This window comes from Echinops telfairi, unplaced genomic scaffold, assembly GCF_000313985.2.
Source record: "Echinops telfairi isolate 266 unplaced genomic scaffold, ASM31398v2 ScPeMD7_4;HRSCAF=17, whole genome shotgun sequence".
Classification (NCBI taxonomy): domain Eukaryota; kingdom Metazoa; phylum Chordata; class Mammalia; order Afrosoricida; family Tenrecidae; genus Echinops; species Echinops telfairi.
This window is the reverse complement of record NW_022103900.1, coordinates 51,861,571-51,873,989: the sequence shown is the minus strand read 5'-3', so window position 1 is coordinate 51,873,989 and position 12,419 is coordinate 51,861,571. Positions and strand designations below refer to the sequence as shown.

Here is a 12,419-nt window from a genome sequence, read left to right as displayed (position 1 = left end):
CACTCACTTGACTTTTAATGATCCTAAAATGCAAAATTTGTACCAGTGGTGTCCTGAGCTTCCCCCAGAGTACTTCAGGGTGTATTGGCCATTAGGATTTTTTCTTTAGTCTGGAGACAGATTTACAAGCATAAGTTGAAACACAAATTCTTCTCTCATGCAGTAAACTTAGGTTGGTTTCGTGAAATGTCATCTCTTATGTGAGTACCCAAAGGTGGTTGGAAGTTGTTTATTTCTCTCACTGTTCTTTAAAAGAATCAAAAAGTCTCCTTGATAAAGAGCCAGTGAAGACAATGTGGTGTATGACTTGTATAACAATAGAGACTTGAGGGAACAATAGGGACCCTAACAGAGCAGCAGTGGGGCAAGGACAGCGTGTATTCTCACGTAGGATGCAAAAATTATTTTCCAGTTAATGTTTTGGTGATTACATGCTCACCTCCACCCCCCATGATTAAGTCCATTTGCCATTCAAAAAATGAATAAAACTGCAGAGAGGATTTTGAGGAACTTAAAAGCCCAAGAGGGAAAAATATGATGTAATTATTATAAATGACTGGCCATTGCCGTCACATCCTCATCCTCCAAGATCCATTGTTGTTAGAGTACATTGGCTCACAATATTTTTCTTTCATTAACTGGCTTCAATACTGACAAAGTTGACCTCATCTACCATGAAAGTCAGAAGAAATGGGCCTCTATCCGTAGCCTGTTTGAGGTTGACATCTGTATTGTTCAGATGAGTATAGAAGGTAGAGATTTACATTTGATGGGAGAGTGCTTTTTTTTAATAATACCTGGATAATCGTTATTGCTTTAAGTTCCTAAGACTTATGAATTGCACTTACCACCTTTTTAACTCACAATATAGGGATAACAAATAGCTTTGTGTGGTACAATATTTAATAATAAGTAAATTCTTGAATATAAGAGGGTTGTATGTGTACATATGGTCGTCATAACAACTAACTACTCATATCATGAGAAAGCCATTTAGATGCATTGCTGATTTAAGACATATTAGGAATAGTACCTCTTTATATTCTGTATTATCTTTAGAGATAAAAAGAATATTATCTAATCCTTCATAAATGGGAAATTATCTCGTTCTTTTCCTCAGTGCCTAAGATAAGTATATAAAGTTCTGTTCAGTAGTAATTTTGGCGCAATTTAAAATTAAAGTAATTCTTAGAAGATAGTCTCGTTATATTTCATTTGTTGAATTTTGTCTTTAAAGCTTAAGCCTCCATCCCCGGGTTAACTCCGCTATTTAGAAGCTAATTACCCATGTGCGTGACCCCTTTCTCCTCCATTGCCCATTGTCCGCCTGTAGCCATGACGCTGCAAGTCAGTGGCATTTTCAGCCTCTGCTGGCAGACAATGAAGTGGTAAATCAATCTGTGAAAGAATTTTTTGGTGAGTTTGTTTATTAAGTGCAGGGAAAGGATAAAATTTAAGCTAAGGCTAATATAAGTACACGGACTATCTTCATGTTACCTCTGTCGCCTGATAAGATAAAAAGTCTGACTCACAATGAGAGGAGAAACCCTTGTTTCTCACAATAGGGAATGATTCATTTCCACGATTTCCTACACTACTCTTAATCTTGCGCTGTTCTAGGTTTGGGGCATTTGGATGTGCTAAATTCTTAACCCTGGGGGAGGGAATTATAATCTGTATATTCCTAGGTACTGATCTAAATGGTAAACCGTACACAACTTTGTCCTATTTGGAGCATGGGTATTGTGCTTTTTTGGTGACTGCTGCTAGTGGTAATTATAAATTGCACACTTTTGCTATGAGTTCTCCAACCACCTGTGTCACCCGTTTGCTATAATGTCACTTGTTCCTGGGGGAGAGGGCGGAAAGTAACTTTCCACAGTCAACCAAGAGGAGGCGTTGCTTTCATGTGGTAACTGCATGCTACTCAATGTGAATTTTGCTGTTATGTTTTTAAAATCTGCTGCATTTTTACTGTAAGGTTTACAAAATCCGTTTTCATTACTCCTCCGTAGGTTCTGAGTCTTCTGGTAGTGTAGGGTCATCTACGGGCTCTCTTTCTCACATCCAGCAGCCTCTTCCACGTTCAGCTCTCAGCCAGTCTTCTCATGGCACGCCTGTCGTCTATCCAACTGTCAGCACTCATAGTTCTCTGTCCTTTGACGGTGGCCTAAACGGGCGAGTCGCAGCTCCTAGCACTAGCTTCTTTTTGCTTCCCTTGGAAGCGGCAGGCATACCACCTGGCAGTATTCTGATCAACCCGCAAACAGGTTGGTACCCAAAGGTGTTGGCTATGTCACTTGAGATAGCAGGAGTTATCTGACAATGAAAGAGTACTTATCATATGTACTGTCTGTTGTATGTGTTGTTAGCTTTGTCTTTTTCCTGAAGGATGACTTGTTTCCTGAAATCTTTTTTCTGTTGTGTGACAGCTGTTCTTGACACAGCAAACTACTGGACGCAATCTGGTTGCTGTTTTGTTTTTGGTTTTGTCTCTTTTTTTGTCTTTTTTGTTTTTGTCTTTTGTCCAAGGGAAAGAAAAGAATTTTCGGAAGAAGGAGAAAGTAAAGAGCTCTTCATTATTGGATAACAAAGTGGGGGCAAACTACCATTAATTACCCTTCTGAATATAGTCATTGTTTTTTGCTGAGGAAAATCTAGAAGGAAAAAAATCATATCATGAGTAAAGGGAAATGGGGAGCCATTGATGAATAACACTTGCATGTTCTTATTCTTTGCAGTGAGCTAATAATAATTTACATTCTTTGAGCATTCACTATGTGCCATAAGCTGTGTGAGAGGCTTTAAATGTGAAGGTTCTGATCTTTATAAAAACCGTATGAAAATGAACCCCCCCCCCCTTTTTACAGATAAGGACACACTGAGCCTCAGCAAGAAACAGCAACCTTCACATACTTCACTGTGTAAATTGGCAAAAATGACTTTTATAGAGATAATCCAAACCTTTTAAAGATCCCTAGAAGTTCTCCTCCATATTCAAAATAATGTACCCAATGATTTGGTGTAAGATAATCACCCTAGATATTTTGATAACCTCCTTAAAAAATATACAAATGTCTCGAGCCCAGTGGTATATTGGTTGCAAGTTGGGCTGCAACCCGCTTGACTGGTGGTGAGAAAGCACCATCAGCTCCGAGTGAAAGACGGCTTTCTACTCCCGTAAATAGTGACAGCCTTGGAAAGCATTGACTCCAGGGAAGTGCCAAGGTCTCAAAGAGCGTTTCTTTTTGTTAGTAATAAGGAAAACCCAGGCCTCGCGTTTATTACCTTTAGGGTTCATTCATATCTCCTTTTAAGAAACACTATTTAAACAATTATTTCTATTATAAGAAATACATTAGCATAAGTAACTTTTTGTTTGGGGGGGTTTGTTTGTTTTTGTTTGCTAACAATTATCTTACCCTTTAGGCCTATTGTATTACTAAACAGTCATTTTTTGGAGCTGTCTTTAAGGTGGCTTAATGTCTTACTATTTTATTCCCTGCTATTTCCCTTTTGTAAAATATTAGTTTATACATTCTTGACTGTGAAAAAGTCTGTAGAGTAGAAACAGAGAAGGTGATCAACCTTAAATTGAATTGTTTTCTTAATTTTAAATGAACCCAATGTGACCTCTTTGGAGTTCTGGTTTTTTCCTTAGACTATTGGAGGACTACCATAACCTAGTTAACTTTTTTCAAGAAGCCTTTAAACTATGTTTAACATTTCTTTCAAATCTACTGTACCTTTTTTTCCCCTTAAGCTCAAAATTATTTTAAAGTCAGCAGATAACTAGTTTGACTTGTTTAATTCATCCATAGCGTATCGCCTAAAGTAATTCAAGAACGAATTTGACTTTGAAGGACTTTTCCTGCTTGGCGACCATAGAGTAGGATAGCCTTAAGGAACTCTGGGGGCAACACAGTGGTTCAGCACTGGGCCACTCACTCAGAAACACCAGTGACAATTGCTCTCCCAAAGATGGACACCCAACCGCACCCATTACCATACAGTTGATCCCGACTCATAGTGACCCGAGATAATAGAATGGAACTGCCCCGAAGGGTTTCCAGGGCCAGAGTCTCTATAGAAGCTGAAGGCCACACCTATTTCTTGGACATTGGTTGGTCGACTTGAAACACCAACCTTTTAGTCAACAACTGAGTACTTAACTACTGTGCCACCAAAAGTACAGCCTCAAAACCCCTTTGGGGAATTTCTTCTCTGTCACATGGGGTTGCAGTGAATCAGACTTGACTGAGTAACCCAACAACAGAGTCTTCCCAAATATGTCTAGACTCCCCTCAGAGGAAAAAGTGGTCGACACAAGCTTGCCAGAGAGGAAGGAATGTTTTAAAGGCGCTGTAAGAAACTATTATTCAGTCAAATGACACTGTGCTCCTGGGTTTTATTCTTGTTATTCTAAATGGGTGCTAGAGTCAGTGGACAATTTATTTCACATTGTCTTTTCATTTTATGGCTCTTTTTACAATAAGTAAAAGCACTAATCTTTGGGGAAAATTCTGCATTGGAAAAAAAATCTGGAAGAAAATGTCCAAAATGTATACAATTTGATTATAGGGGATTTATATTCCTCTGATAGGTGTTTGTGAGTTACTCTCCTTTAATCAAAAGGGTTACTCGTCATAATTTTAAAAAATGTTTGGAATGTATGTATATATAAAAGAGTATAAATTATGTTACTAAGTTACTTCAAATATGCATCTCTCATCCCAGTAATTAGTTAAAATAAGAACAAATTCTGAAAAGCAACACCCAGTTTTCTATTTTATCTCTTACCTACAAACCAAGCTCAGATTTTAAATATATATTTTATAAAATTATTTAGAAATAAAAGGAAATTATGAGAAACTTGGGAAATTAAAAAGACGGGCACTGCCATGAAGTTCACAATTCAGCATTGTGGCTTCCGTTTCATTTCACCTGGTTCTGATTCTTTTTAATATCTGCAAGTAGCCCGTGAATGTGATGTTTTCGACCGCCTAAATAGAAAATAACCAATAATTTTTCAGAATTGCAAGTCATTTATTTTTCCCTTTAAAACAAAATGTATTATGGTGCCATCAATCCTTTGGGTAAAATGCATTTCACAATTCAAAAGGCATCACATTTAGGCAAACCTTGTATATTATAAAATCCTCTCAGTACGATCTGGGAGCAAACACTACAACCAAGCATTTTAAAATTTACTCTTTGAAAATTGATGGCTATTAATACCTTAGATCAGATCGGCTTAAAATCATTTGGTTCTAAGTGTTAGGGATTTTGGAATTGCGAATAAGGGATTTGGACATGTATTATAAATGTTTAATAAAATGACCTGTTTCCTTATCCATCTCTGGTGCAAATGATTTTTACCTCCTTTTAAAATTTTTCAGGTCAGCCCTTCATAAACCCAGATGGGAGCCCAGTTGTGTATAATCCTCCTATGACTCAGCAACCAATCCGAACCCCAGTGCCTGGACCTCTACAGCCACCTCTGCCGCCCCCACCACCTCAGCAGCAGGCAGCCAACCAGATTTTCTCACAGGTGCACATATCCACCATTACATCACGCTGAGTTCTCTGGTTATAATTAAGATTGCCCAATAAACATCTCTCAGAGAGCTACCATCCTGCCAACAGTGATGTCCTCACAGGAAGAGGAGAGGTTAACTCAGGGCATTCTAACTAATGAGTACTGCATATGCATTGGGAAAAGGACATTGGGCTTTTTTTGTTTTGTGGCCCCATTTGGTAAGTATTTGCCCGTTTCACAGCAGCAAGAAGTAGAGGAAGGATAAAGCAAAACTAAGATTGCTTGTTGTTTCAGCAAGCATCGTGAGTTGTCTGGGTGCTCAGCAGATCACACAGCTGCACAGATTCTGCAGGGCACCCCCACCATCACACTCGAGAGCGCGCAAGGGAGAACGTCTGAGAGTTAGGGTTCACAAAAAGCACTCTTACTAATATCTTGAATTTCTATAAATATAGAGAGTTTAAACATACATTTTCACATTCACTCTTTCCTCCAACGAGTTGCACGCATCCTTGCAGAGTTTGGTTATATTTGTGTAAACTCTTGAGCCTTTAGTCCAACTTTAACGATTGGCTAACATTTCAAAGGCAGTTTAACACAATTAAGTTGTTCCTTGTAAAACTAGATATGCTACTGGTTAAAATATGCCCAGTGATTTCTTAATGAAATGAATATGCTAATATTTGAACTGGAGAAATTTCATTCATTTTACTCACAAGTCATAACATTTATTTGTATTGCGGGGCTGAAGAACTTATAAGCAGCCTTATAGAATTGCCATATATTTTGAAAGGCATGAAAATGATTGTACCTCTGTCAATGAAGAGTCCTTCTGGGCAAGACAGGTTGTTTAAAGTAAAAGGACATAGAGGCTTTCGACGCACTACTAAGACTACAAGTGAGTTAGGAGATTGCCTAAAACTGCCTGCGCTCCCGCCTTCCTTCCCCTCATTTCTAGAGCATGAACTCAGGGACGCGTTGGACTCTATGAAATGCCTTCGCTGCCTTTTCTTCATTCAGTGTGGTCCAGAAGAGCGTTCTCTAAATTGTGCTCCCACGTAGTTGCCTAAGCAATACTTTATTCGTGTAGCTGGATGGCTTTTTGGGACTGGTTTTTATTTTGTTTGCTTGTCCTCCAATTTGGTGTGGGTAGTGTTAGCTTGTGGTAGCTTCACGAAATCCAGAAGACTAAGTGGGAGTTGCATGAGGAGTCTTTTTTAAAGTTTGTGGGACACTCCCATTATCTTGTGATTATGTTTTTGCACAAACCTCACTGAAGCCCCTTCATATGTTTTCTGATTGATTACATCTTAGAAGTAACTTGCCCTCATTTATAAATGAGACGGTTCAAAATAGAGCTGTAATCAGTTTAAGTTAGTAAAACAGATGCCTTAGTGAAAGTGGAAATCTTGGGGTATGCACAAAACGCCCTCACTAATTTTTCTGTGTTGCCCAATGTTCCAGAGAATCAATTGCCTGGTAAGGAAAGCGAGAATAAGGAATGCATGGTGCTCAAGGGCAGTTTACGCTCTCTGAAATAATATGCCCATGAAAGTTCCGATGCTGTGGTTTGTTCAGCCGGAGACAAACTACAGTACTTCAACACTCTCACGCTGTGAAATGAGCTATTTGAGGTAGACTGTTCTGAGGCAGCCAGAGGAAAAGGGTGCTAGGGCTTTTTAATTTGTAAGTAGTATCAGATTACTCCTGTGATCAGACTTGTTTCCTATCCCAATTTTCTTGTTGACACACGACACTTGGGGTGACATTTATTTATACCACTGTTGGGCAGTACTTCTCTTTTATCCCCCCAGTAGACAGGAGGCATTTCCGCAGTTGCTGGGTCTAGAAGAAAGTTCTGTCCCAACGGGTGTTAGGTTAATGGCACATCTAGCCATCTTGCCTGGTTGCACAATGGTAACCACCCAAAGGTCAGTCATTCACAGCCACCAGCTCCTTCGAGGGAGGACGAAAGATGCGGCAGTCTGCTCCCAGAAAGAGTTCCCCTTGGAAGTCCGACAGGCAATCCCACGCTGTCCTCTAGGGTCACTGTGAGTCGCACTCCCTCCGTGGCAGTGAGAAGACCCTCGCGACACGACCGCACCTCACATACTGCAGGAAGTGCTGCGCCTTTATTTCCAGTCAAGGGGTTTGTTTCATTCGTTATGAACCACTGTGTCAATTTTCAAATGAAAGTTCAAATCGTTATACATGTTAGGGGGTCCTAAGATTGCCACGTTATATAAATGATGTCCTAACAGTCCATGGGTTTATTTTGCTAAAATGTATGAACTTTGGTCCCCAACGAGTATTTAGGCGTGCTTGATCATATGGAGAGAGTTACTGACAAAGATAATGCCTGAGTTCGTACTGTTTGGTACTAAAAATGAATGAAAATTTTCTTCATTGTTTAGTGCACTGTTGACCAAAGTGGGAGATAACCTGTGGGCAGAGGGGGCAGGGTGGGGTGTGACAGCGACACTGGAACGATCCTGGGGGCCTGCAAAAGCAGGTACCTGCACTTGGTGTGTGGGCTCTAGGGGGACACTGAGTACTTGTTTTATTTTAGTTTTTTTGCCTGAGAAGAGAGCCATAGGCCAAATAAGTCTGGGAACCTATGGTTTAATGTTATGTAGGCAGCCCCTTCATAAAAGCAAGAAGTAAGGATAATTGATTTAGCTTTTACTGACTTAAATCTGGAGTCATGTTTAGGTAACTGTACTTGAAATACCTAAGTTAGCTGTTTTAATTACTCCATAATAAATTCTTTTATCTTTAAAAACCTTTACAATTATATGACAAATTTAGCCATCATTATGCTCTCAATGATTACCGACAGCTTCTTCCATAGAGAGTTTCTTCATTTAGTATTGTTTTTACTATTTCATCTATGGTTTTTAAGATAACTTGATTAATTATAGTATGGGACAGCGGTTCTCAGCCTGCATGTTGCGACCCTTTGGGGGTCAAACAACCCTTTCACAGGGTCACCTAATTCATGACAGTAGCAAAATTACAGTTATGAAGTAGCAACGAAAATAATTTTATGGTTGGGGCATCACCACATGCGGAACTGTATTAAAGGATTGCGGCATTAGGAAGGTTGAGAACCACTGGTTTGGTGGGTATGGTGGAGATGGGGGTTAAACGGGAGATGATGCCAAAGAGTTCAAAAAGGAAGAAGACGTTTTGAAATTGATTGTGGTAGCTATTGTATAATACCGCTTGATGTAATTGAACTATGGAAAAATAAGGTATCTGGATTAGCTCCTAATAAAGTGGTTGGGAGGGGCGGGGAGTGAATAAATAATTACAGTATAAGCTGTTACCAAAAAAGCTGTATCTTTTCCATTGTATGTATTTTCTGTAATTGAATAATGACATTAATATTGTTTGCCATCCTGTTATTCTTCAGCCTGTGCGGCCTCTGCAGTCCTCTTCACAGCCTGTTCCGTACTCTACAGCCCCCTACCCATCCCCGCTCCTGCCAGTCTCACCTACCCAGCAATACTCCGTGGTACTATACCTCTGTTCACCTCTGCATGGCTCTGCGAGCGAGTGCCTGATGAATGCTGGTGACTGATTAATACTACATGGTCTTTTGTGTGTGTGGCTTTTTTAAGTCCGGTACATAAGTACTGAAAAAGCTGTTTATACCCTACACTAGAAATGATTTATTCTGTCTCATAAATTATTGGCCGCATTAGTTGACATTATATGAGTCTTTGAACCCCCATACGCTCTTGCTTCTTCATGTTGAAATAATGTCCAGACTCACTAGTGTGGTCCTGAGATGTAGCAGCACCTTTTCTCACCGAGGACAGGTTCTGGGTGATGTTACAGTAGAAGCTCTCACCTGGGTTTACACTTCCTATTTTCTCCCAGTGCCCTGTGTTCAGTAGATGCACTACCAGCGGTTTAGGGTACATGGAGCTCACAAAGTATGGTCTCCTCTCAGTATTATTTCCAAAGACACTCTCCAGGGATTTGTTGTGATCATGAAATCATGGTACCTCCTTTAATATGTCCCAAGTTAGGCCTCTCAGGAAGTCCTCGGACATACCATTCCCTCATGTTGGCATTGTAGCCGTCCACAGACAGTAATTGAGCATACGAGATGATGGTGGCAAGAACCTCCTCCCAAGGGCCTAACAAAGTAAAGTATCCATGAAATTCTCTTACAATAAGTGTCCCGAAGAACTTGCTCACTTTCCCTAGTGATGCTGTCGGTCAGAATTTATCACTACCACAGTTTGAAATTGTATTCTGAGACAGATGACATGCCCAATCTGAAAGTCCTTCTCGACGCATTTAGAAATCTTCTGGAGATCTTTTGGGGCTTCGAGCTGGTCAGCCTCATTCTTCACTAGCCTTGGCTCTGAATAATTTTCACTGTTCACTTCTAATCTGAAAATAGTGAAAAGTTGCCAGCATTAAGATCAAAAACATTTTCCAGAAAATAAAACAAAAAGTTGTTTTGACGAGCAGCAGATCATTGAAAGAAGAAAATAGCTTTTTCCAAGGTGACTCTGACTGTGTTGTGTAGCCGGGCTTTTCTTTTATAAATAATTGGCCTTGGTATCACAGCTAGTAACTATAGTTTTCCTTTTGAAACTGTTCATTGAACTAGGCTAATGGTGCTGGACTAGGTCAGATCAACCATTTGGGAAGAGTGAGACCGTATATTTTCCATCATAAATTAAGTGTCTCCTTTCAATTCCTTCTCTATAATCTTAGCAATACCCAGCAGACGCTAGAAATTTTGGGCATTCCATTTTGCTCTGACAACTCAATTGCTACAATTTTTATAAGTCACTTTTTTCTAAGTTGACCTTTTAGAAAGTGATATCGAGGCACTTCAGGAAGTTTGTTTGAAATTCCATTATCTTCCTATGCCCTTTTCCACAAAAAAATGAAGCCGCTTCGTAGACCATCCGTTGCCATCTCTGACTCCTTGGGAGCAGGGGAATTACAGTTCAGCTCAGTATTGTCATTGTAACTAGTGTTTTCTAGATCAATATGAGCTGTGAAGACCTGTGTTGGTGAGTCCGAGAAGCACTGGTCAGATGGCATATAATCCATAACCCCACCTTGGCTGGACATCAGTAGCAAAAGCAGGAGGAAACTTTTGTTTGGGTTACATTTGCCTAATGTCATATCACCTCCAGAACAGACTGGAACACACCAGAGAAGAAAAGGATTTACAGCCAAATTATTTTTGAGAAAGAGGATGGAATGAGTGGATTTAATATACTTCATTTAATGACTATAAGTCACTTATATTGTTATAGTATGATAAGAGAAACAATTAAATGCATAGAACCTGAATCTAGGAGAGAGGGAGATTAGGTAAAGAGTAATTAGTACCTCACCTTACTCATTACCTGGCCTTTAAAGTACTTTCAGGAAATGTTAATTATACAGGATAAAAATGTCCAATTTCATGTCCACCTCCTGATGGTATAATGTCCTTTAATCTTCATTTAAATAAAGAGAACTCTTTCTTTTTCATGAGAAACATTGTTATACCACCACAACCCTCCCCTTTTTTTTCTTTCTTTCTTCCTTTTTTTTTGCATACTGTACATTTCCACTAGTTGTTTTTTAAATAATGTATAATGGCAGCATTGTAATGTCCCAGTCTTCCTGCCATAGAGATTTCATTTTCTTGAAGTTGTTCTCTATTAAGGCATATCTGTTTTAGATCAAAGATTTGCATAATATGTATCAATCACTGTTGCTCATTGTAAAATGCATCGCGTGCCTTTTACTCTGTGATAAGTGTAACCTATGCAGAGAAGGTTTGCTAATCACCACCTCTTCCTCTTGTTTAGCAGGACAACCTCGGGTCTCAGTTAAGCCACATGAGCCTTGGACGCCAATCATCTGCTGATGGTTCTGACCCGCACCCCACCATGTTCCAGTCCACGGTTGTTCTCCAGTCTCCACAGCAGTCTGGTTATATTGTCACAGCCGCCCCTCCGCACCATCCTCCTCCGCCCCCACCGCCGCCTCCCCTCCCAGCTGGGCAACCAGTCCTGACTGCCAGCTATTCAGCCTCTGCTCATCCTCTCAGCCAGCCTGGGCTCCAGCAACAGGGCTATATCCCGCAGTCCTCACCACAGGTACATTCATTGTCCGTGCTTGCTCTCCCATGGAAACCTCACACCTAGGGTCAGTTTTTTTTTTGTTTTGTTTTTTTCAGAAAGAATATTCTTACATTTGTACTTAAATGAGTTGTCTATTTGTAAACCATTAGTTTTTGTTGGGTTTTTTGTTTGTTTGTTTGCCAGGGGTTGAGAGTAAGGGGCAATATTGGCCTGATAAACATTTCGTAAAGCATCCGTGATGTTATCATTCTTCTACCCAGGCTTCATTTCACCATAAATGTAATGTTCGTTCTCACTTCCATTTTGTTCGTGTTGCTGTGGTAGGGCTTTCAAACGGAAGCCTTATCCTTCTTAGAGTCTCAATCTAAGTCCTATTCAGACATATTATACCAAGCTGCTTGAGTTTATTTTGGTGCAAAACAATTTTTAAATCCTTGCAGTTTTTTGATAATTTGCATTTCCCATAAACTCTTTGAAGATTCTTCAAAGAGTTGGAGTTGCCATTTTATCCAGGCTTAGCATTCTCTGTCTTTTGATTTGAGTGTGTGGGCTGTTTACATTTCATATAATTACTGACAAAGTTGGATTTAGGTATGCCATTTTAGTGTTCCAGTGTATTCCTTCTCTTGTTTTGTTGCGTTTTTAATTCATATCCCTTTGACTTTGTGTGTGTGAGAGTGTTTCTCAAAAACAACAGTATGTATCTGTAGCCTGTCGCTGAAGCACCCAGCTGCTAACTAAATGGGAAGCATTTAAGACTAACCATTCCC

At 39.8% G+C, this 12,419-nt stretch overlaps 1 protein-coding gene across 10 annotated transcripts in view; it reads left to right on the top strand.

The window, feature by feature from the left end:
* R3HDM1 (R3H domain containing 1) overlaps window positions 1-12,419 on the top strand; it is a 192,284-nt gene that overhangs the window by 117,916 nt on the left and 61,949 nt on the right. For 5 of the 10 annotated variants that reach the window (XM_045299778.1, XM_045299765.1, XM_045299747.1 and 2 more), the window contains 4 exons: window positions 2,016-2,270; window positions 5,400-5,551; window positions 8,955-9,056; window positions 11,374-11,664. In XM_045299778.1, coding sequence (XP_045155713.1) covers window positions 2,016-2,270; window positions 5,400-5,551; window positions 8,955-9,056; window positions 11,374-11,664 — 800 coding nt within the window. The remainder of the gene's footprint in view (window positions 1-2,015; window positions 2,271-5,399; window positions 5,552-8,954; window positions 9,057-11,373; window positions 11,665-12,419) is intronic. The other 5 variants (XM_045299761.1, XM_045299788.1, XM_004703884.4 and 2 more) reach the window with 5 other exon arrangements.